Source organism: Halichoeres trimaculatus, unplaced genomic scaffold, assembly GCF_033239565.1.
Source record: "Halichoeres trimaculatus isolate MK-OKI-2021-1 unplaced genomic scaffold, fHalTri1.1 fHalTri1_scaffold_17, whole genome shotgun sequence".
NCBI lineage: Eukaryota > Metazoa > Chordata > Actinopteri > Labriformes > Labridae > Halichoeres > Halichoeres trimaculatus.
In genome coordinates, this window is record NW_027437195.1 from 2,199,735 (window position 1) to 2,225,535 (window position 25,801).

Consider the following 25,801-nt stretch of genomic DNA (forward strand, 5'->3'; position numbering starts at 1 on the left):
AGCCATCAGAGCCAGAAACTGACTCTGAGTCAGACACTGATAGTGCTCAGCCTTGTTCCTCACAGTCTCTTGCTGCATGCGCACAGAAAATTACATCTGACGTATTGCCTTCGTCTGAGCCAGCTGCTCCCTTCTCGCTAACAGTGCTCATTTTTGGTGTCCCTCGGTCCATTTTCTATGTTACACACAAACATAAAACCCCAGTCTACATATAATCCCTTGTCATAGCTATATTGGTGCACATAAAATATTACCATGGGATTGCCACTGTGTTTTCAGATGGACTCAGCCCAGAGAATAAGGGAAAATCATGCTGTGATTACATACAGGGACACTTGCTAACATTACATGGATATGCACCTTCAGCAAAATGCATTTAATTGCCCAAATTTACAATATCATAACATAAGAACAGACTTACACTCTCTGGGGGACACGTAATGCCAGTGGCGGAGACCATAGCACCAGCTGTAGGCAGGGTGCAGAGGGTCCGCGGCAGGCACCTAATGCCCCACTGACCAGCGTCAGCAGACTTTTCAGAAATCCAGACTTTACCTGCTGATAGTTGCTGTAACTATCAGGGGTAAAGTGGACACTGCGGAGACAGGTGTTGGTGGTGATTTCGATGTCTCCACAGAAGCTCCTCTTCACAAAATTGATCCACCGTTTCCTTACTTTGTCATCCATAGAAAACTTGAATAAGCTAACCGAACCGTAGCCTGCACACTGTGGCATCCAGGAAAGATGCACGAGTGACGTGGAGGTGACATGCCTGGTTAGTTGACTGGTTAGCTATCTACAAACTGTCGTAAGAGACATTATCCGAAACTCGAGAATGAGCAGGAAAACCGCCAATGCTAATGTATTTATACCGCTTCTGCATCAGGGGCGGGTTTATGCTAATGATGGCTGCGTTACAAAACGCAGCTATCCAATCTGACCCACCCACTAAATCCTGAACACAGAAACTCTGAAATAAGTTTGTGAAGCCTAGCTCCACAATAAAACTCTAAATGGTGGAACGGCTTGTATATATTGTAAGGAACTTCATTTAGGACCTATTAAAGGTGTTCAAAAGAAAATGTCTGATTTTGCTTTACACGGCCTTTAACTCTAAATAATGCTCAGATTTAAAGTGGGAAAAGGAAATTGGCACATTAACCCCCAGGTGGCTCAGGTTACCCAGTGGCCTGGATCAATTTACCCCTAAGCTGGAGCAAGTTGAGCCTCAACACCACTTTTTTTAAGCGTTCATATTTTCATGACCTTTGTCATGGATCCTTTTTTAGCTTTTCCACTGACTGTAAACATCCTGAAATAACTACAGACACCTCTGTTTTACTTCTGTATCACTCTACCTTGCCTGGAGGACAGCATTAGGGCGCAGACACACAGGCCGTACTCATGCATGATTTCCCCCCACAGCACTGTCCCCTCGCTGCAGAGTACGGCCAGCGGTCGCACTACTCCAGTTTGATCCAGACTTAAGACACACACATGGCTCGTCTACGTCATCATGAAGCTTTTGTTTACACGAAGCGTGGTCGCATCAGAGTCAGCACAATGAGACACAGAGAGCACTGCTACAACTTAAGAGACTTTTTGACTGATGGAAGTCATTTTGGTCAGACACAGCCCTCTAACACTCTGCTACTGTTCAAAATGATTGTAGAGAGGAGGGATCATACGTCATGGATCATACATGATGTCCGTGTGCTTTTGCTCCTGCATGAAGTGAACTGCGCTGAAGCCCACCTCTGAGCAGCGTGCTAAAGCAGATAAGAGATAAGAGAAGTGAATCGTGCTTAAGTATGGCACACTTGCAGTCACACTGGCCAAACAAACTGGACTTTAGGATTGAAGTGTGCTAAACTGATTGATACCTATTGTTGCAAATTTGCGATGTACCCTGTCAGATCCTGATGCAGCTGAAATGACCTTTGTATCTCATTATTACCTATTGATTCATATTCTACACAAACCAAAGATCATATCAGATCCACTATGTCACAATATAGTGGGATGAACTTATTACGTGTATATATATATATATATATATATATATATATATATATATATATATAATAGAATAGAACAGAATAGAATAGAATAGAATAGAAAATACTTTATTTATCCCTGAGGGGAAATTCAGGAGTCACAGCAGCATTTAAGAAAACAAAAGTAAGAAAGAGTATAGAAAGTGCAAAAAGGTCCATAAGAAAATAGATGACGACAGCCCGTCCACCACTCTCCAGCCCAGCCAGTCTCCACCTCCACAGGGTCCAGGACTGAGCCTCCCCAGCAGTCCGTTCAGTCTCTGTCTCCTGGATCCTGTCTGTCCACAGCAGGTGAAGATCCTCCAGTGTGTCGCCAGCGTCCGATGTCAGCTCCATCAGCCACGTCCGTGAACAGCACGATGCCACTCTGCCCTCCAGCAGCCCCTCTGCCGCTGGGTTAGCACGGTTAGCTCGTCCATCCCACCAGAGATAGATCCCACGTTCCAACAACGATGGATGGAAGGACAGGTCCACGTCGTCACCTCCCAGCTCACACCTGAGAACCAGCACGTCGTCCTCACCTCCTCCTCCTCACGCTATGCTATAGGCTCTTAACAGCTAATTTCACATGTAAACAATGCAGCCATGGTTACATGTAGGATCTCCAGACAAACACAGGAGAAAAGTAGTAAAAATATCACTGAAGACACAAAAAGTTTGGTGTCCACGACCAACAATGAACCATACAAAGTGATGATCCACTCCAAATACAAAGATGACGAAAAAAAGAGACGAAAAAAATTACAAGAAACGGACAAAGAAGAGAGAGCTGCTGCAACAGGCAGCTACTTGGGAAGTGCCATAGCAATAGAAAGTACGAAATATATATATATATATATATATATATATATATATATATATATATATATATATATATATATATATATATATATATATATATATATAGTAGTTATAACTATTACATATAGTATACTCAAATTTACAATCTACACTTAATTTAACATCTGTAAGAATTCAAAAACACATAAAACAATCCATTTTTATAGTTGTTAATTGATTCAGGCAGTAAGCTCGGCACAGACTCATTGTGACAGCCAAGTAAACAATGGCTCCATTTACCCCGCTCTCCCCTATTTGTGTTTTCCTCTACTGCCACACTCCTGAATAATTGAAGGGTTTTAAAGGCACCGTGAGGACTTGATGAGTGATCCTGAAATCTTCTCATCTTCCTTAAAAATAAATAGAAATAATCAGCACAGAATCTTGTTATCCCTTGGATTTTCCTGAGAGAACAAGAATCCATTCAGACCAAAAGTCCCCTAAATGACAGGAAGTCCAGCAGTGAGAAGTCAGACCTGGACTTTCCCTGCTCCCTGCAGTATTTGGGTTTAGTCTGTCAGTCTGAGGGACATTCTCACATCCACAGGGTGATGCATTTAGATCTCATCACGGATGGTGAAATGTTGACTGGGTGTGTGTGAGTGCAGCTCTGTCAGAGTGTGCAGGAGCAGAGCGGGGCTGGCTGCCTTTAAACCGCAGCAGCATGTCCCTGAGTGGAGTGAAACGTGATTCCTGTGATGAGGTTTTTATTTACAACAGGGAGGAATAATCTGCCTCTGTTGTGCCACGCGCCAGGCTGCAAATAATCCCTGTGTGTGTGTGTGTGTGTGTGTGTGTGTGTGTGTGTGTGTGTGTGTGTGTGTGTGTGTGTGTGTGTGTGTGTGTGTGTGTGTGTTCATTCCTTCTCCCTCGGAGCATGCAGGCTACAGATGTTCTCTCTGTGTGTCTCTCGTGAGGATAAGTGCAGACAGAGTGTGATCGCGCGCTCACACGTTCTCTCCTGCAGCCTCGCGCAGCGGACTGATGCCATGACCGCGGACGCCTCCTCCTCCTCTTCCTCCCTCCTCCTCCTCTTCCTCCTCCTCCTCCTCCTCTGCTGAGCAGGATGCGCTGCCGGCTGCGCGCTGCTGGAATGAACCGACTGAAGGAGGCTTTTAAGGGACTCACCTGTGGATTTACGCCGTCAGGATGCCTTATGTGACCAAACCTCTGATTCTACTGCTGTGCCTGCTCGTCAGCGGGGAATGCAGGAAACACGGACACCGGGTGAAGAGATGGACCGGGACCGTGGAGACCCAAAAGCACGGCACGTAAGTCAAAGATAAGAGGACATGAATTCAGATTTTTGGAGACGGTGAAGTGGAGAACTGGGCGGATTTGTTTCAGAGGGGATCAGGAGTGTCAGATGTTTGAGTGATGGAGAAAATGATAAAGGTGACGAAAAGATGTCAAACAAAGAGCAGGTGACAGGAGTTGGTAGAATCACAGTCCTGAGTGTTTGTGGTTGATTTAATTAGAGTTGGAGAAACCGGGTCAGTTTCAGGTCGGACTTTATGAATCTCTCTGTTTTCAGTTTAAAGGATGATAAAAAAAAAAAAAAAAAGCAACGCTTGTCGCCTGAACTCTGCGCTGCGTGCATGAGGTGTGGTCAGAGGTGGATCTGCATGTGGACTCATTTACTGAGAGCAACAGGTTGAATATTTATTCTTCCATCTGATTACAAACCACTGTGTGCGTTAACTCATCCCAGGAGAGGAATGAAAGTCATCACAGAAGTCTGAAAAGGGGGTCAGATGAGGCAATATGTTACATGGACTGTACTCAAGATCCTTTAGAGAGCTCTGGCAGACATCCACCCACCCACCCACAGACACACTCACACACACAGATACACTCACACACACACATCCATGCTCTGCAGGAGGTGAAGCTCCCTGCAGGAGACGAGCTGCTCATCAGTCAGAGTTCAGGTTTCTGGAGGACTCTCTGACAAACTGTCTCCTCCAGAAAAGCACAGCAGCTGTCCAACCACACAAAGACCTCTAGTGGCTTCCCGGGGTATGACAGGCGTGTGTCAGGAGCAGAGGAGGAGCAGCATGAGCCTCCAAATAAAGAAGGGAGGCAGGGCGTAGGCTGGGCTTGGGTGGATGATGGGTGGACAGAGCTCCAGCTGCAGATTCAGAGCGGCAACGTCGGACTTTGTGCACCTGGAACCTCAAAGAAGTTTAATGACTCAACGTGGACCACATGATACAGAGCTGTCAGAGTTTAGCGTCACAGTCTGGAAAGTTTTTACACGTTTTATGGCATGCATTGTGAACTGATGAGGCTATCAGGTATTATCCATGTGTTTTTAAAAAAAAATTGTTGACATTTAAATAAAGATCTTTCTTTCTTCATTACTGCCTATTATGGTACAGTGTTGGCTAGAGATGGGTACCTTTCACGTTTAAACTGATGCAGTACCAATGGCATTGATACACAGCGGTATCAATTTTTAGTACTATTTTGTGTGTTTATGTGTTGATAAATGTTAATTTGTTTAATGATAAAATATTAAGGTTTTTCAATTTAACACATTTATTTCTGAATATATAAACTTGTAATGCTGTGTTCAAGTTCAGCATGGAAAATTGCCTCCTCTTCTACTCCCTCACAGTCACAAGGATTTTTAGGTACCTAAACATGATTTTTCTTTTGGAAAATTTCTTTAGATTATATTTATTTGATCTGTTTGAGACAAAAAAAAAAAAAACTCCATTTTTTTTTTCCTCTCTGTATCACTGTGCATACCATAGACGGTCAAAGTGACTCCTCCTCTCTGCTCATCTTTTAAAACAAAGACCTGATGTGAGGCAGCTGGATTTGTGACACCGTGTGTGAGAGTTAAATGCATGAAGGGTTCATTCTTTGAGTTCCAGTTTTTAATCTGCTCTTCTTGGCTGTACCGTAACAGCATGGTGCATTGTGGGTAATAAAAAGCACTTTAAATGTTAATCACATGACCTGCTGTCACTTTCTTGTAGCATCACGCAAGACAAAAACTCATCCATCTGAGCTAATCAGAGGGAACTGACCACGGTGCATAGAGAGTTTGATTCACACATGACTGTCAGGAGAATACTGCATCATCAGAAACACCTCACTACTGCATTGCATCATGGGGGAAGTTCTGGTGTAGACTCCACTGCTTGCACACTGTAAGAAGTTTGGTGCTGTGCTGACGCTCTAACCGCCTGTTTTGGAGTTAAAGGAGCTGTGGTGAGGACTGTAGCCATCAAAGTTGGTGTGTCATCACTGTTTGATTATTGTCATGGAAACAGACTCCAGCCCTGAGTGTGAGAGATAAAGAGAATGAAAAGATGCAAATCAGAAGCTCACTTGGTGCTCCAGCAGAGCATGAAGCCGAGACCTGCACAGACGGTCTGACTAACCAAAGGAGCGGGCTGTGAGACGGGCTCTGTTCCAAATGTGGACTGGACGTGAAACACCCAGAGTCTGAAGCTCGAAGCGTGCCATGGTCCAATGTTTACGCACACACACACAGCAAATGGACACAGGGCAGAGAGAGCACAACATTTATCTCCTCCTCCCTGCTGCCTGGCAGAGAACACGCTGTGATACTCAGAGCTGATTTAACCCAGCGTGAGGTCTAAACAGCTCCCAAACCATCAGCGCTAGAGCGGCAACAACACTGCTGACAATCCTGTCAAAACAAAGACTAACGCACAGTTCAAGGAGAGCCGTCTGCAGCCTCTCTCAGGCTCATTATTCCTCCTAAAAAAGCTCCTGTAGAACGACATTATGATCAGAGGAAAAATACACGCCTCGTTTTGTCAGCAGGACAGGATTTAGCTCTCAGCTTTAACTCTTCATTCATCATTTCCTCAGTTTGATGCCTGAGCTGAACTCCTGCATCAGTCAGATCCTTCACAGGCACACTCACACTGAGGTAGAGCTCAATCACACAAGCACCAGCCAGAACTAACTCATTACGGTAAAGTCAGAGTCATCTCAACAGACTTTACGTTATCTGAGCTCAGCCAGAGGTGAACTGTTGATTTGGTCCCTGAACATTTGAGTCTCACAGCGTGTAACTGCCACCAGCTCTCAGCAGACTGTAAATATTTCACTTTAAAGCCTGGTTCATTGGTCTGTGTTGACTCTACCATGGAGTGGCCGCTAAATGGGTGACAACTACAAACTTCTGCGTTGATGTGTCCATGTTGCTCTGCAGAACTCCTCCAAACCACCTGAGGGCAGTGTGGCTGTGTGGGCGCCTGTTTCTTCTCCAGATGTCTTTTATGAAGGGGCTGCACGGTGGTTAGTGCTAGTGCATCACATTAAAAAATTTGGGCACTGTGGGCCTTTCTTTGTGGAGTTTACACATTCTCCATGTGCATGCATGGATTCCTCTCCGGCTTCTTCTCTCAGTCCAGAATGTGTGAATGGAACTTTGACAAGCAAAGAAAGACAGGAGAGGAGGAAGTGCAGCTAACAGGGCTATGACGATATGCTTTTCTCCTGATTCTATTCTTTTAATGATCTTTGGAGTGTCAATTCACTTTAAACTGCAATGCTTTGAAATTTCTGGGTTTTGTGATTTTTTTAGCACCAGATCATGAGGACAAGTTGAACGATAATGACGTCTTCAGACTGTATCAGGAACCACGTTTTCCCATAAAATACTCTTCACCTGTGAGTCAGTTTTTTGGATTTATTCAGAGGATCTGACATCATATTTCTATAGTCGAAAAAAGAAACAAACATTCGCCCTCTGCTGGAGAAAAGCGGTAACTTTTTTCTAATCTAATTCTGACTCTGGTCTGTAGTATGGCTGTTCTGTTGGGTCTATTTTATAGTATACAATGCTGCTTTTCAGTTTCAGGAAAGTGGAGGTAAAACTAATAAATGTATATGTTTTTTTTTACTTTTTTATAAATGTACAAAAAAAACACGAGTACATCTTAGCATTTTATGCAACTCAATTGACAGATAGAGCATCTTATATAAATCAATCAGTGGTGGAGAACAGTTATTTCATTTCAGTGAGGGATTATTTTGAGTAAAGTATATTTTTGTTTGTTCAGTGTGTTTTTGGCCCTTTAACATATCTTGAATTCATTTAGAAAAAAAAACTGGGGAGAGATTTCAGTGTCCTGTTTTTTTGAACGAAACATTTAAAAAGAGTTAAATGAGTTATAATAAATCAGAATTTCTCATATTTGATCTTTAATAATACACCAATGGAGAGGACTGACTTTTTATCTTTACAGCTGATGGAAAAAACGCTTCCTTAAAATCCACATATGTTTTTTGGGGGGTTTAGTTTTGTTTTTAGAGTGAATGATTAGTTTAAAGATGGTTACCTGCTCTTTCTAAGACACGAAGTGAGAAGATCTACAGGTGTTTTTTTCACATCATATTTCTCCCACACCATCACTGCAAAAAACTGAAATCTTATCAAGTGTTTATGTCCTATTTTCAGTAAAAATGTCTTTTTGCTGATGAAGTTTAGTAGAGAGAAGAGAGATCTGTGTTTTTTTGTCTGCTGAAAACGATTTCTGTGATTAATTTTGTAGTGATGGTGGACACTGAGGCCTAACTGTCAGACAGAAAAAGGGCAGAAGAGCAGAAGAAAGAGAAACAGGAGAGAGACATAGCCCAAGCCAAAGGCTAGTTAGCTAGGTAGCCTTTAGCTCGGGCTATATCAGTCTATAACACAGGCTGAATAATGATAATGTTGCCTCCAACCCACAGTCAGCAGTTATACTTGAGAGTCTATCAATAAAATGAAGAGTGAGGTTACGTTAGCTCTGATTGGTAGATGCATACTTGCCAACCCTGAGACCTCAGAATTTGGGATATTTTCAAAGGGGGGGGGGTCATATTGATGTGTTGTGATATCCGTTCGGTCACCATGTCTAATCGAAAAGTCAGATCTACAAAATGTGCACGAATCATATCCCGTCCCCTTCGCGCTGTCCCGGATAAATGGGAATTCTCTTTTCCACTCATTCTGGAATTTACACGAGTACTCTCTCTTCTTACTCATTTCTTCTTCTGCTTCGTCTTCTTATGTTTTGTTTGCCGCGCTTGACTTCGAGCCGAAGTGTAATCGTTATTAATGTCCAGCCGGAAACGGCGCCCAGTCAGAAGAGAAGGATGATGTGGCAATTTTGGTGTCCGGGTGGAAATCAGGAGAAATTCGTGAGAATTGTGGGCCCGGGAGATTGTCGGGAGGGGCACTGAAATTCGGGAGTCTCCCAGGAAAATCGGGAGGGTTGGCATGTATGGGTAGATGACTGGCCGGACATAACCAGGATTCACTAACGTTACACATTACAGACATGACTTAGAGCCCCGGGCTGCTAGCTGTGATAAATAAAAACAGCTAATAAACTACATACAAACTGACACTGTTTACTTGTTGTCACGCTAGCCTACAGATATGTCAGAGCACCGGGTTCCTGATAGCGCTACATATAGCTGGCTGCTACTGGCTGCTTGATGTCATGTTTCAAACCATAGCGCTATGTAACTGTAGTGATAAATACCTTACCTCGGCGCATCGTATCCAGTAAAAAGTTGTCTTGAACAAAGAAAATTTATTTTGATCCAATTTCCATTTAATTCCAAAACAAACACACACCTCACTAAAAGAAATTAAGGACAGTGTGCGAAGACTCCAGGCCAGAAGGTGGCAAGGGAGTGCAACTAAAACAGATCCTCTTCATAGCATCTTTCGTATGAGCCACGATCACCTGACTAGTCCAGAAAAATGTCTTGTTTCAAGTTATTGAAAGACAAAAATGAGCTTTGAAACATGTTACTTGCAACAACTTGCAACATGTTAAAAAAAAATCTACCAATGCAATCAGGGAAACGTTTTTTGTATTAAGACATTACTTTAGTTTCAAGAAACTTGACAAGCAAGTTTTTCTTGTTCCACTGGCAGATCTTTATTTAACTTGTAACAAGCAATTCAGACCTCAGTTTTGTCTTTCAATAACTTGAAAGAAGACGCTTTTCTGGACTGTTCAGATGAATATTAATTAATATTAATATATCATATTGAGTAAAATAAGACAATCTGTACTAAAAAATGAGACAAACACTTGATAAGACTTCAGTTTTTTGCAGAGTAGCGGCTGATGTATCGAGAATCAGCACAGACGCACTGACGCTGTTTGCTCTGCAGAGCGGTTTGTGGTGTATGTGACCCTTTGTTCATTAGGTGTGAATTAGACGATGTCTGCTGGCTCTTTGAGAAACGTTCAGAGAGCTAGAAGCCGTGCTCACGTTTACTGAATCAGAGCCTCAGTCTGCAGTCTGTCCTCTGAGCTCTCACAGCAGATAGAAACATTTGTACCCTGTGTTGGTACTTTTCTTTTTATCCCCAAACGTGGTCTTTCAGCACACTCCCCCCTGACACACCTTCATGTGGTCTCTTCCAGCTCGTTGGCAAAGAAGCCTCCAGATGTGACCAAGTCTCGCAAAATGAAGACGGAGCATCTGCTCAAAGTGGACGACCACGACTTCACCATGAGGCCTGCGTTTGGAGGTAGGTGTGGAGTTTGATGGCTATTCTCCTGACGTGGTCTCAGATTCTACTGTGAAGGGTGTGAAGACATCAAATGTGAATGAAACCTCCAACAAAGAGAAGCTGAGCGCCCAGACTCTAAAACCAGATCCTGGAGCTTCTTACTGCTCTGACCCCTCTGAGCGCATCAGAGGTTTTGTTTGTCAGAACATCTCTGAGATGTTAAGTGGTTGTTCATGTTCAAAACTGTATTTCCAAGAGAAAATGAACTCAGGTTGTGATTAAGAATTCGTCTTTGACCGGTTTGGAGACAGCGGCGGTTCATTTTGAAGCCTCTCGGAGGATGCAGCCGTGGCCTGAGGCGTTGTGTTTTCATGTTTTCCTGTCCGTATGCGAGTCCATCTGTCTGTCTGAACCCCTCTACTGAACCAGACATCCCAGCATCGCCTGGAGGGGAATTTATCACATCTGTTTTCATCTCCTTCATCTAAATGAAAAACTCCCCCTGTGTTCAGTTAGAGGTCACATGGTTAAAGCAGGGCACTGAAAACCTTGCTCTCCTTCTGTAATCATGGTAAGGGGCCTCTCCTGTGGCATGTTGACCTGTGTTTGCTGTTTTATATCCTGATAATCACCCAGTCAATTTGGTAATGATTGGTCTAACCTGCAGCTTTGGCCGGCTGGCAGAGGAAAGACTTGGAGGTGGAAGTTTAAGAGCACAGAGTGAAGTCACAGAGAATCCTGCGATGTCCATTTCTGTTTGGGTTTCTGTGAAGTTGTTTTCCATGTTTGCTGTTCTTGAAAATCGATTCTGACCTTGGCCTCAGTCTGCAGCAGGTCGGGTTAAAATGGAGCTCTAAAAATAGTATCCCTGGTCCTCCAGGCTGAGAGTTAAAGTCTCTGCAGTGATGTCAGAAAAAGTCTCAGACTCACGAGAGACGGATGACAAAGTGTGATTGCAATCAGTGCAGCAGAGGATTATGCTTTCTGACTTATGGTTTCTGGTTCCTATTTATAGACCTCAGACTGTTTACTGGAGGGAACCTATCAGACATGAAGCCACACAGATGTTCGGTGTTCAGCTGCAGTTCAACCACCCATCTCTTTTTAATCTCTAAGATCTAAAGGAGTCTTAATTCACTGAAGATAATGTTTTCTCTGTGTTGTGGAGTCTTTTGTGGTATAAGAAGTAGAAGAAAGACATGAGACAGGGAGAAAAGGTAAAGTGTGAAGGTTTTAATGTGAGACTGAAACCATGAAACCCTCCGTGTGGCTCATAAATCAGACCGTTAAGTTCAACGTTTCTGTGCCTTTACCTCAAACACTCCAGCTGCACTGACACGCTGCCATGAGGAGCAGGTAACACTCTTTGCTCTGCAGCTTCAGGTCAAAGGCTTCACGGCTAATTCTACAACATGTAATGGTTTTGGGGTCCATGCAGCTTGGTTGAAGCAGCAGAAAAAAAAAGAGAAGGGCAGGAAGAAACTCAGGTCCACACGGTACTGGGATTTCACAAACTGCTCATCGTTTAGTCGACACTCCAATCTTGCCAAGCGAGGTTGTGCTGCTACTCTCTCGTTCAAAAACAAACTACACTCACCGGCCACTTTATTAGGAGTACCTTGCTAGTACCAGGTTGGACCCCCTTTTACCTGGAGAACTGCCTCAATCCTTGGTGGCATAGATTCAACAAGGTCCTGAAAACATTCTCAGAGAGTTTGGTCCATATTGACATGATAGCATCAACAGTTGCTGCAGATTTGTGGTCTGAACATCCATGATGAGAATCTCCCGTTCCACCACATCCCAAAGGTGCTCTATTGGATTGAGATCTGGGGACTGTGGAGGACATTTGAGTACAGGGAACTCATTGTCATGTTGAAGAAAGCAGTCTGAGATGATTCCAGCTTTATGACATGGAGCGTTATCCTGCTGAAAGTAGCCATCAGAAGATGGGTACACTGTGCTCATAAAGGGATGGACATGGTCAGCAACAATACTCAGGTAGGCTGTGGACTTTAAACCATGCTCAGTTGGTACTAAGGGGCCCAAAGTGAGCCAAGAAAGTATCACCCACACCATTACACCAGCAGCAGCCTGAAGCGTTGATACAAGACAGGATGGATCCATGCTTTCATGTTGTTGAGGCCAAAGTCTGACCCTACCATCTGAATGTGGAGCAGAAATCCAGACTCATCAGTCCAGGCAACGTTTTTCCAATCTTCTATTGTCCAGTTTTGGTGTTGCTGTGTGAATTGTAGCCTCAGTTTCCTGTTCTTAGCTGACAGGAGGGTCACCCGGTGTGGTCTTCTGCTGCTGTAGCCCATCTGCCTCAAGGTTGGACGTGTTGTGTGTTCAGAGATGCTCTTCTGCAGACCTTGGTTGTAACCAGTGGTTATTTGAGTTACTGTTGCCTTTCTATCAGCTCCAACCAGTCTGTCCATTCTCCTCTGACCTCTGGTATCAACAAGGCATTTTGTCCCACAGAACTGCCGCTCACTGGATATTTTCTCTTTTTGGGACCATTCTCTGTAAACCCTAGAGATGGTTGTGGGTTAAAATCCCAGGAGATCAGCAGTTTCTGAAAAACTCAGACCAACCCGTCTGGCACCAACAACCATGCAAGGTTCAAAGTCCCTTAAATCACCTTCTTCCTTGAAACAGAACTTGGCACTGCTTAATGACACAACATAGATCTTGATAAAGGAACATTTAATCGACTGGAATTTTACGAACACAGTAGCGGTTCAGTGGTCTGTGCTGCAGTTTCATGCGAGAAGCTTTCTGCGTTTGCATGTTCCCTCCAAAACCATACTCCTCAGAGTGACTGGTCACTCTAAATCACCAGGTGTCAGCCAGGTAAACCAAAGACAGCTACGATGAGCTCAAGCCACCCCGCCTGCCCCCACAATGGCGACATTACACAGCCAAAATATGACAGCAAAAATGAGGGGCTGTGCCCGCAATTCCAACAGATAATCCCTTTTGCGAGAGTTTTCAAAGCACTCATGCAGAAAACCTCTGCCCACGTGTGCAATATTGTGGCTTGATGCCTTGAGCGCACTCAGGATCTGAGGGAACAGACAACTACTGTCATTGTTCTCCTGCTCAAAAAAATTTCACCTGCTCGCTGTCAGAAAGTGAGTAGACTCAGAGGCATATCAAAACAAACCATGACAAAAATGGCTGACCTCAAAGAAGTATTTTTACACAACAGTTATATTATGAATTTTAAAACATATAGTATTGTGTGTGTGTGTGTGTGTGTGTGTGTGTGTGTGTGTGTGTGTGTGTGTGTGTGTGTGTGTGTGTGTGTGTGTGTATTTGTCAGCCCTGTGGTTGCCTGGTGACCAGTCCGGGATGTACCCTGCCTCTTGCCCAATAACAGCTGGGATAGACCCCAGCCACCTGTGACCCTGCACAGGATAAGTGGTTTGGAAAGTAAATGAAAGAATGAATGAATGAATGAATGAATGAATGAATGAATGAATGAATGAATGAATGAGTGAATGAATGAATGAATGAATGAATGAATGAATGAATGAAAGAATGAATGAATGAGTGAATGAATGAATGAATGACTGAATGAATGAGTGAATGAATGAATGAGTGAATGAATGAATGAATGAATGAGTGAATGAATGAATGAGTGAGTGAATGAATGAATGAATGAATGAATGAATGAGTGAATGAATGAATGAGTGAATGAATGAATGAATGAATGAATGAATGAATGAGTGAAAGAATGAATGAATGAATGAATGAATGAATGAATGAATGAATGTCTCACAGCTAATCATGGTTTGGTGACCCCTGTCTGAGGGCTCGGACTGTTCCTGCAGTCTTGTGTAAAGACTCCAATTAGGGCTGAGGGTAATTTAGTATTTGAGTATTCTACTGAAAATTCCATCCATTAATCGAGTAATGGGAAAAAGCAATTCTTGGTTTAGTTAAAGAGCAGTTATTAAAAAAAAAATAGTTTCAAGCAATGTAAAACCAAGTGACTTAAATTTTAAGTTTTGTGCAATCTGACTAGATATGAGACATTTTAACTAGGAATAAGACATTCTTGAAAGAGTTTGAGTCAGTGTTCAGACTAAAGTGATGATCCCTGCTATATTGAAGCACATATGGCTCCATTACTACTTGATATTTTATCCTTCACTGACCTGTGGGCTAAATTTGACACCTGCCCAGTTAGCTCTATTATGTTTTTGTTTTCATCTTCTTCACTCTCCAGTCCTGTGTTTGACGGATTAACTAAATCACTAAATGATGTTAACAACTAGTTTTCATTGGACGCTGAAGGAGAGAGGAATAACATCGTATGAGGGTCAGAAAGCGTATAATATCACACCAGTGTTTCCCCTAGGTTAACTGCCTTGGGTGGGGGTGAGCGTGTCTGTGTGTAAATGCGCGCACATGTTAACGCATTGGAGCCATGATAAAGATCACGCGCTCTTTCGGTGATGTTCTGTGAGGAGAAATGTCAACCTGACGGTGTAGAAATGACATCCCGTCAATAAATTAGATAAATAACACAAGGCTGTTTAGTCTGTTAGATTAAAAAACAAGGTGTTGACCTGATTCATGAGAGAGGGAAGTCTAAATCACTTCTGCTGTGATCTGTATGTGATCGGGTGCCTCTGTTGGGGAGGCGGGCTGCCTCCCCTCATACAATGGTAGGGGAACACTGCACACTGGTAAAGTGTTAAGAGCTACAAATAAACTTTGTTTGGTTGACTCTTTTTGAGATGTTAAAATATCGATCCTCGTCCACTATTCATTCATACGCAGTCTCCTGTGCAGTGGCCACACTGGCCATTTAAGCCATGCTATAATATACCTGCTGGCACAATGAGGCGCAGAGAACACTGCTACAACTTCAGTGACTTTTAGGCTCATACTAAGTTGTTTAGGTGCGACACAGCCCTCTGACACCCCAGCTATTGTCTAAAATGACTGTTGGGAGAAGTGGTCACAGTGATCGTATGTCACTGATCATACAGATGTCTGCGTTTGTGAGTGTGTATGAAGTGCACCGGGCTGAAGGCCACCTCTCCTAAGATGCCAACGAGGAGAAGAGAGTCTTGTTGTCACACTGGTCAAACGAAACAGACTTTGAAGAGTGCATGAAAACAGTTCAAACAGCCAGTGTAGCTGTGCTGAGAGACTGCTGCGAGTGAGACGTCCGTCTGTGACAGTCTGTGAGTGATTTTGGATAGGGGAGGGGCTCAGCATGTGCGGCACGTTGAAAGTAGGGATGCACGATATTCGATTTTTGCAGATATTCAAGATGCCGAAATATCTAAACCCCTTTTGGCCGATACCGATACCGATACCGATACCGATAATCACAAGTTTGTTTTTGTTTTTCACTGTAAAGAAAGCTAAGTCTATCCTGTACTGGCATTTATATGTTACTCTTATTGTGACGGTCTTATTTGTTTAAGAAACGCACAGAAAACAAGACAAAAAACATTTTGATTTGAACATAAATAAGAAATGTATTATTTTTTCAAACTCAAGACATTCAGAATTGAAATACAGAAAAATAATTTCTTTAGATCACATGAACTTTAAATGTACAATGTATTTTTAAACATAACCAAGTTGCATCTGATTATTTTAGAGCTACTGTAACAACCTGGTGACAGACACAGAGCTCTGCAGTGCAAATAAATGAAGTGCTACATTTTATTTAAGGAGCTTATTTTTCAGATGGAAAATAATAATAATCCTAACTGGATAGCACCTTGTCCGCTGTGCATTGGCAGAAATTTTCATATCTGCCGATACCAATAAACATGTTTTTTTAAGCTTTTATCAGCCGATACGGATATTGTGCCGGTAATATCGTGCATCCCTAGTTGAAAAGCGGCTTATGCAGATCAATATATGCTTTCAATCCTAGTAACACAGAATGTAAAGACAGTCAGTCTCCAAACTCCAGAAAAGAAGCTAAAATCTGTTGCTAGTCTTTTTTTGAAAAAGAGGTAGCTTGAGGAGGCTGATAACTCACTAAATAAAGCGTCAGCTCTATTTTAGACACCACTCTTTGATCTTTTTAAGATTAAATGATCCCTCGAGGCAGAGAAAATTCCTCGATCATTATTTGTAATCAAGTGCCTCAAATTATTCGAGGTATCATTTCAGCTCTAACTCCAGTGTTGGATCTTCGCCGTCTTGTCTTCATTTTGTGGTGGGGATAAATGCCTCTGTTCCTGTTCGTCTCTCTGTTTTCACATTTAAGCGTCAGGGTCGTCTATAAAAAGCAGGGATCACAAACATTAATGAGCTAACTTGTTATTGACCTCAGGGCCTCGTGTTGGGATGAAGAGTGACTTTTCTTTCTATCAGACATGCTCCATCTCACGTCTCTCGTGTATTGACAGACTGCCGTGTCAGCTCAATCATGCACTAAAAATAAAGCCTGTGGTGTCATCTTTGAGGCTCCTAATGGGAACAGAGTTTACACAGAAACATCAGGTCGGTATGACAGCACTGATTGATCCCTTTATGGCTCCAGTTTGGCTTTCTGACCGTCACCTGCCAGGTGAGGCTGGAAAAGAAGTTTCCGAGCTCCGCGGTGCTTTGTGTCGTATTTGAAGCGAGTTAGGCTCATAGAATGGATCATTTCAAATAGCTTAGGGGAAGTTTTAAGTTCAGTTCTGGCCTCAAGTGTGTGCAGATCCCATTGAAACAGCTTCAGGAACAGGATCCCCCGTCCTTCAGACGCAGACTTGAAGTCTCACTGCAGTGACGTGAGAATGAATTCCCAGAAATGTAGGACTCCGACAGCAGCCTCACTCTGCTTCACTCTCTGGGGAGACAAAGAGGAGGCAGATAAAAAGGTCGACAGCGTCAGTGCAGCAGAGGAAAACAAACCCTGACTTGTTGTTCCTGGATTCTTTCCATAACACTTTTAAAGGCATCTATCATCACGCCATCGACGGCGTTTGTTGAGCTTAGTTTGAGCGTTTGGAGCAGAAAGATCTTAATTCTGTGAAACTGAAATGGCTCTTTATTAGACCACAGGGTTTATACATGCACAGGGAGCCATGTTGAAACGGTCCTGGGTGCTAGTCTAACGCAGGGGTGGAGATGCCCACTTGCTTTTTAGAAGCTACAGTCTTCAGCAATGAGTTGATCCTGGGTGGTAATCCAGGTAATCTGAGCTGGTCCATTAAGTTGTCATGTAACCAGAAACTGGTGAGACAGAGGATTGGGACCAGCAGTCTGTAGGAGTTAGCCATTAGCCTAGCATGTACAGTTGAGGTCAAAATGATTCAAACTCTAAGTTTTTATCATCCCAAGTGCTGTTGAAAAGGTCAGTGAATTCTAACTCTGCTTTTCCAAACATCCTTGTTCTGGAAGTTTACATTGTTTTACTCTGCACACAGGAAAAAAATGGTTACACAAAAACAAAACCTACCAGGGTCAGGACCATCACCCCCTAAAGAGCTGACCTTTTTATTGAGCCAAGCCTGAACTGCTGCTCAGCTTTAACTTTTAACGCTCACAGTTTGTTATAATGAGGGGACACTTCAGGACCCAGTCTGGAACCGGGACTGTCCTCAGGGAGGCTGAATCATGAACAAAGAAGGGTATGTGAAGATTTGGAAAGAGAACCTCAAGTACTCTGAATCAAAACTGGGTCCGGGTCTGGGTTCGTGGCCTTGCCTTCTTAAGCCGCGTTTCCACCAAGCAGACTGGTTCGGTTCATTTGGGTACGGCAGGCATTTTGTGGCATTTCCTCTGACTAATCCCGGGACAGAGCCCCCAAATAACCGAGACGAGCCGTCCCACTTTTTGGGACCCTTCCGTAGGGGTGCCAGACTGAACCGATCTGCTCTCAGACGGTGGAGCAACACACTGCAGACCGTTGATTGGTCAAAGGAATTGTCACTTACCCCGCGACAGTGGCTGTTTTTCTCCTGGTGGCACACAGTTTTCTCTGAAACAAAGCTTGATTGTTCTTTGTATCAAAGAGCTACATGACAATCACAGAGAGGACGTAATGCTACATGTCTTCCATCTGTGCTCTTTGTTTACTGTGTCGCGTTTTTTTTCTTCGTTGGATTTATTAGCGGGGTACACTGTGTTGCACTGCTACGGCGTCACACAATTGTTTAACAGCTGTGCCTTTTGGCATCCGACTTACACGCGGCCTATGATGAGGGGGCACAGTTTTCTATGGAAACGCAAACAGGATCAGGCTTAAGTGCACCAAATCGTGCCAAACCGTACTGAACTGAACCGGACTGCTTGGTGGAAACGCAGCTTTACATGATTACAAGATAAAACATACATGGCTCCAGGAGGAGAACTAGCTCCAAAATCCTGAATAAAACCCCATTGAAAACCTGTAAGGGGGGCTGAACTGAAGACCAGGGTCCATTCCAGAAGAGGACCATCAGATCTGGAGCTTGACAGATTTGCTGAAGAAGAATGGGCAGTGATTCCTCAAGAGACGAGACTAACAAACTACGCTGTGATCAGCAGAAAAAGGACTCACAGCTGACTGTTAGCATCAGGGGGAGTAAGGATCCTGACCCTGATAGTTTTTGGTGTCTGTAAAACTGTTTTGTTTTTGTGTGGAGAGTAGAATAATGTGATCATCCAAAATAAAATTAGGATGTTTGGAAAAGCTGAGTTAAAGTTCATTGATGTGTTTAACAGCACTCTGGACCCTTTTTTCAAAAACCTTAAGTTTCATGGAGGAGCTGATTGTTTTGACCTCACTGTGGGTCCACATCCTCCCCCTCGTCTTATTGCTCTGTCTCTGCTGTCTACGTCATTTCAGCGTGGTTAGGGAAAGTGACAAGTCTCCACAGGAATAAAGTCCTCAAAACTTAAGCCTCACTTCCATCAAGCAGTCCGGTTAAATCAGTCCAGTTTGGTACATGTTGGATCAGTTGATCCTGATCCTGTTTGTGTCTCCACAGCCAACCCTGCCCTTCTGGGTAGGGGGCGTGTAAGCTGGATGCCAATAGCGTCAGCTAAGTAAGAGGCATAGCAGAGTGACACAGTGTACCCCGCTAATAAATCCAACAAAGAGAAAAACACAACACAGTAAACGATGTCCAGCAGTTTATCAGAAGGTCGGCTGGAGATTTAGACATTGGCAGGGTTATATGTTGTTCTTTATTATCCCCGTCACACAGGAAGTGATGATTCTTTCCACCAATCAACAGACTGCAGTGTTTCCAACTCCACCTTCTGGGGACGGATCGGTATATCAGGCACCCCAACAGAAGGGTACCAAAAAGTGGGACGGTACAGGTCAGTAATCTGGGGATCTGTCCCAGTCTTGGTTAAAGGAAACGCCACAAGAAGCATGCTGTACTGAGAGAAACCGCACCGAACCGCTTGGTGGAACGGTTCGACTGTTATGGTTTGTAAACCAGCTAAATTAACCAGCATCCAAAAGCAACAAAGACAAAGGAAGCAGTCGAAGTAGGGCTGCACAATATTGGAACTGACATTGCGATTTTGGGGGGGTTTGCGATATATATTGCATTATTAAAGATAGAGGAGTTTTCACCAGATGACTTCAATAGCTGTGTTTGGGAAGAATTTGGTTGACTCACAATGACACCATTGTATTCCTATAATACCATTTAATCCAGGCTAAGGGGGTTATCTGTTAATGATGAAGATTGCTGTATATGAAAGGGATCCAGGAGGCCATGTCTCTGTACAAAATAGAATAGGTTTCAATTTCAGTTGCTTTTTTTCCATTTCTCCAATAAATGGGGGAAATGCAATAGTCACATCACACGCGCGATGTGACTATTGCACATGTGGATATTGTGATGGCGATGTTCAAACAATATATTGTGCAGGCCTAAGTTGAAGTGGTTTTGTTTTCTGAGGGAATGTGAATGGTGAGGTTGAGGCATCTAGTGTCCAAGGGGAGGGAGTATCCAGAAGGTGAAGGGACGAGAGCTTGGCAGAATGGTCGAGCTTGGGCAGTGTGCAGAGGGCTCGCAGAGGCACTGGAAAAAATAGAGAAGACAACAGAAATTAGAACAATGTAATCTCAAACACAAGAAACTTTCTGTAACCAGCTCACGAGTAGCCAAAATACCACAGTAGAAGAGGGAATACTCTGGCGCTGGACTCCTCTCCTCCCAGAGCCTAAATGATGATGATGAGAGTGATGGGGAACAGGTGTGCAGCTGCAGGAGGGAGCCAGTGCAGGAGAGGGAAACACCCAAGACTCTGTGGGGGAGAGCGGCGAAAACACTCCACACCAGTGAGAACTAGTGAAAAAACCCAGGAATCAGCACATCTACTCTGCTGAATGACGGCGTCTGCTAAGAACAACAACAATGCTAAAAGCCGCTAAAGAGTTAGCATCTGTTCGTGCTGCCATCTTGGAACAGGAAAATGTTTTCTGGAGTGTGTATCACTGTGAGGGAATCCCCACTGCTGATGTGCTAAAAATAGACGCTACAGTGCAGCACTTACACAGTAATTACAACAGGCATTAGTTCCTGGTCCTAAGAGGATGATACTGAACGTTTCTGTGACCTCTGACCTTCAGAACAATACACCACGATAATTGGTTTCCAGGCTCCCCAGCTCCTGAGGCCGTTGGTAGCTGTGTGAACGTGATGGTCATTTCAAGCCGGCCGTCTGTGAGGCTGTGAATACTCCTCGTCCTTTGTCAGCTCATGGAGTCGCCCCCTGCTGGCAGCCAGGAAGGATCCAGAGTGAGGGCTGTTGTGCAGTACCCTTTAAAACTCTTTTATTTCGTGAACGCATTGACCCCTGAGCGCTTTGTTCACCCCTTGCCTTTTCATATCCATGCACTGCAGACTTCCTGTCACATTTTCAACATTTTCACCCAAAGGTGCTTTTCCCCCTCACATCCAGAGTTTGTTCAAGGCTTGAGAAAGCTCACCTAACGCCACAGACCACGTTTTACTGTCGGTCTAAGTGCTTCTCTTCATGAACTGTAAACTGACCTCCGTGTGTGAAATGGTTGAGTGCCTGTTAACCCTTCATTGGACGCGGTGCTTGAACCTGCGTGAGGACAGCGATGAGAGGCAGAGAGGCGAGTGGGAGAGTGGGAGCGTGTTTCTCACCCACACGTCTGTCTGCCCTCCTGTCTCATAATGAACTCGCCTTTGATGCACAGTCCTTGATATGTTAACCTCTTTGATGTTATACACGTTTAAAGTATCTATCATCCCAAAGCCTGGAGCTTCTCCTGCTTCATCTCTGCCGCTCCATCACCGGCTTGTGACTGCAATCTGAATACACTCATACACGCATAGAGAGCTTTTTATCCAGGCTGACAATGTCACTAATCTGCAGATCTGCGTCTCCATGATGAGTTTCTCAGTGTGACAGATGCACCGAGTTTTCAGAGATTGTTCTGCTAGTTTTAAGGCTTTTAAAGGTCCCAGTGGTGTGGTTCTGCCTTCTCTCCATGTGTTCGTGCATCTTTTCAGCGCTGGAAGGCCGGGCTGAGGCTTAAGATAGAGATGTTTTGTGATGGAGACACTTCAGAAGCGGCTCAAGGCTGAGCTTTTGTTCACACTCTCAGAAGAGTGCAGCTCTTGTTCCTCATCAAAGAAGCTAGTTACCCTTCCTGACGTACGCTGTTAGAGAGATATTTGCGTTCTGCGATACACCCACACCTCCGCTCTGAGAGAAGGAGGCTAATCTTCCTCCTCTGAAGATGCACCTCGTTGAGAAAGACATGAAACAGTCTCACAGCGCGGTGGCCTCTCCTCCCTGAGAGTGATGACACTTCAGACGCAGAGCGGGAGGTCACAGTGGGAGGGGGGCTAAAAATAGCTCAGGTGCTGCCACCAAGTCTCTGCAGAGCTCCCACAGTTCAAGATTCTTTCATATTAACAGCCTCAACCTCCACCTCGAGGCCTCACAGGGCTCAAACACTCTTTGTGTTTTGCTTTTGTTATTCTGAATCATCACTCTCAAGGGGGATTTCAGTGACAATGGACCACTAACAGCACCAAGGCCTGTGCATCATGTGTGTCTCTCTGTGCTCCGTCTGAGGCTCTGCTTCTCTGTGCAGTCTGCTCCAGTTTTTACCCGATGGTGACTGAGGTGAGCTGTTTGAGTTCACATATTGTCCCAGTGTTTTTAAGTTTTCTTCTTCCCACCCTCCAAACGCCGGCTCATCAGGTTGATTAGTCCCTGTAAGTTCTCTGAGTCTGCTGGAGAGCTCTCCTGTGCTGCTACACTGCAAAAACTTAAAAATATAATCAAGTGATTTTGTCTTATTTTCAGTGGAAAAATAAAAAAAAATTTTGCGACTCAACATGAGCCATTCACCTGACTAGTCTAGAAAAATGTCTTACTTGAAGTTAGTTAAAGACAAAAATGAGGTCTATAATTCTTGGAACAAGTAAAAACATCTGCCAGTGGGGTGAGAGAAAAGTTTTGTATTGAGACATTACTTCAGTTTCAAGAAACTTGATGAGCACATTTTTCTCAGCCCACTGGCAGATATTTTCACCTGCTTCAAGCAATTCACACCTCATTTTTGTCTCTTGATATCTCTACATAAGACATGTTTCTGGACTTGTCAGTTAACTGTGGCTCATATCAAGTATAATAAGACTATTTTGAATTAAGGGGCTTTATTAATTATTACAATTAAGACAAAAACACCTATAGAATATGATAGAATAGAATAGAATAGAATAGAATAGAATAGAATAGAATAGAATAGAATAGAATAGAATAGAATAGAATAGCTGTTGTTCATTACTTTCATGGTCAGGATTTCCAGGTGCAGTCAAGTGGCAGAAGGAGTCAGGTTCAGGGGTCTCAGGATCCCATCTCTCCTTTTGCAGATGATGTGGTCTTATTGGCCTCATCGAGCACTGACCTCCAGCTCACACTGGGATGGTTTGCAGCTGAGTGTGAAGCAGCCGGGTTGAAGATCAGCACCTCTTAGTCTGAGGCCATGGTTCTTAGTCAGAAAAGGGTGGACTGCCCACTACAGGTCGGGAGAGAGTCTTTGTCCCAAATGGAGGACTTCAGGTATCTCGGGGTCTTGTTCATGAGTGAGGGAAAAATAGATTAAGAGATGGACAGACAGATCGGGGCGGTGTTGTGGTGAAGAGAAAGTTGAGGCAGCTACCAATGAGCTGTTGGTAGTGACTGAAAGAAGAAGATTGCAGATACAAGCAGCTGAAATGAGCTCTCTGTGCAGGGTGTCTGGGCTCAGCCTTAGAGATAGGCTTCAGAGCTCAGACATCCGGGAGAGACTCAGAGTAAAGCCGCTGCTCCTTCACTTTGAGAGAAGCCAGATGAGGTGGTTCAGGCCTCTGGTGAGGATACCTCCTGGACGCCTCCTTGGGGGAGATGTTTTGGGCATGTCCAGCTGGGAGGAGACCCCAGGGTAGACCTAGGACATGGAGAGAGATTATATCTCTCGACTAGCCTGGGAACGTCTTGGTATCCCCTTAGAGGAGCTGGTGGAAGTGGCTGTGGACAGGGACCACTGGTCTTTGTTGATGGCACTACAGCCCTGCAATCTGGACCCAAATACGCAGTGGAAAATGAGAATAGAATAGAATAGAATAGAATAGAATAGAATAGAATAGAATAGAATAGAATAGAATAGAATAGATGTACTTTATTGATCTTCAAAGGGAAAATCAGAGTAACAGCAGCAAAACAAAGAAGTATACAGTACAAAACATTCAAGAATATTTAGATAAACTAGAAAAGCAATTTCTGAAGAAATTGCGCTGTGAATGCAGAATGCTGAAGCAGCTTGCGCTGAACTGCTAATGCAGAATGCTGAACATGAATGACTGAAGATATGTCTGAAAATGGCTGAATGAAGTCTTAGATAACTCGCGCTGAAATGCTAAAGCAGAAGCTGAACATGAATGACTGAAGATATGTCTGAAAATGGTTGAATGAAGTCATGCAAGGCTTGCACTGAAATGCTAATGCAGAACGCTGAACATGAATGACTGAAGATTTGTCTGAAAATGGTTGAATGAAGTCTTGAAAAGCTTGTGCTCAACTGCTGATGTAGAATGCTGATCATGAATGACTGAGGATATGTCAGAAAATTGTTTTAAAAACTCCTGTAAAAGCTTGCGCTCAACTGCTAATGCAGAATGCTGAACATGAATGAATGAGGATATGTCTGAAAATTGTTTTAAGAACTCCTGGAAAGCTTGCACTGAAATGCTAATGCAGAATGCTGAATTAGCCTGCCATGTACTCTTGGATGAAAGGAAATAAATGGTCGAATAAATGGAATGGATGAAGGAATTTAAAGTTGAAATTGTTGCGTCTATTCAAAAATTAAAGGAATGTATCAAATTTTAAAGAACATTGATGGAAATAATGACCTGACTGAGGGGAAAAGTAAGTTGGCTATCTTAAACCCTGTTAAAATGTAATCCTGTGTGTCCTGTGTGTGAGTTTTTTAACCATGTAAGCCTGTAGGCTGAGGCCCATCTGAAGCCAGATGTTGCCATGGTGATCATTGTTTACCAACTGCCATCAGAGAGCTGGTGGAGTCTGTTGATTCCCAACACATTCCCTTTGAAATCAGGGTGTAAAGGTGCTTGAAATTCTGACAAAAAGAATGATGATGAAGCATGAATCAGTGTAATCTAAAATAGGATTTAAAAGTTTGACTGGCTGAATAAATTCAGGAATTAAAGGAAGGAATTTAAATTAAAAGAAAAAAATCTGGGAAAATAAGGAGCTGACTCAGGGAAATGGAAGTCAAATGCTGTTAAAGTGTGATACTTTCTGCCCTGTGTGTGTGTGTGTGTGTGTGTGTGTGTGTGTGTGTGTGTGTGTGTGTGTGTGAGGGACAGAGGGAGAGCTGTAAAGAGAAAAGAGAGAGAGCCAGAGAGAGGGAGAGAAAGAGAGAGGGTGAGGGAGAGAAAGAGCGTATTGAAAGGAAAGGGGGTCCATGTTTGTGTGTGTGTGTATGTGTGTGTGTGTGTGTGTGTGTGTGTGTGTGTGTGTGTGTGTGTACACACTTTCATATCTATACTATTCTAGCTCCAAAGCAATACGTCCCAAACATAAACTGTATAGAGTCACAGCGTGGCTCCGCCATTGTACAGTTCTGAAGCCAAAATACCTCTGTGAAAGGTGCAGCCATTGGTAGCAGTTGTGCAGCCAGAGTCTGCGCAGTACAGACTGTGAGGGATTCTGGGAGGATCTGAGTGGTGCTAGGTAACAAAACTAATAACTTTATTAGGGGCTCGGGCTTCGAACGAGCCCCTCTCCTGCATAGCAAGCTATGCAGGAGAGGGGCTCGTGGCGAAGCCAAAATACCTCCGTCAAAGGCGCAGCCATTGGCAGCAGTTGTGCAGCCAGAGTCTGCGCAGTACAGACTGTGAGGGATTCTGGGAGAATCTGAGTGGCGCCA

General features: G+C 43.7%; 1 protein-coding gene across 1 annotated transcript in view; it reads left to right on the forward strand.

The window, feature by feature from the left end:
* The first annotated feature begins 3,954 nt into the window (after positions 1-3,954).
* LOC141806807 (gamma-aminobutyric acid receptor subunit rho-2-like) overlaps positions 3,955-25,801 on the forward strand; it is a 73,494-nt gene continuing 51,647 nt past the window's right edge. Inside the window, 3 exon segments of the mRNA XM_074692487.1 lie at positions 3,955-4,042; positions 4,045-4,168; positions 10,316-10,422. Coding sequence (XP_074548588.1) covers positions 3,964-4,042; positions 4,045-4,168; positions 10,316-10,422 — 310 coding nt within the window. The 5' untranslated portion in view covers positions 3,955-3,963.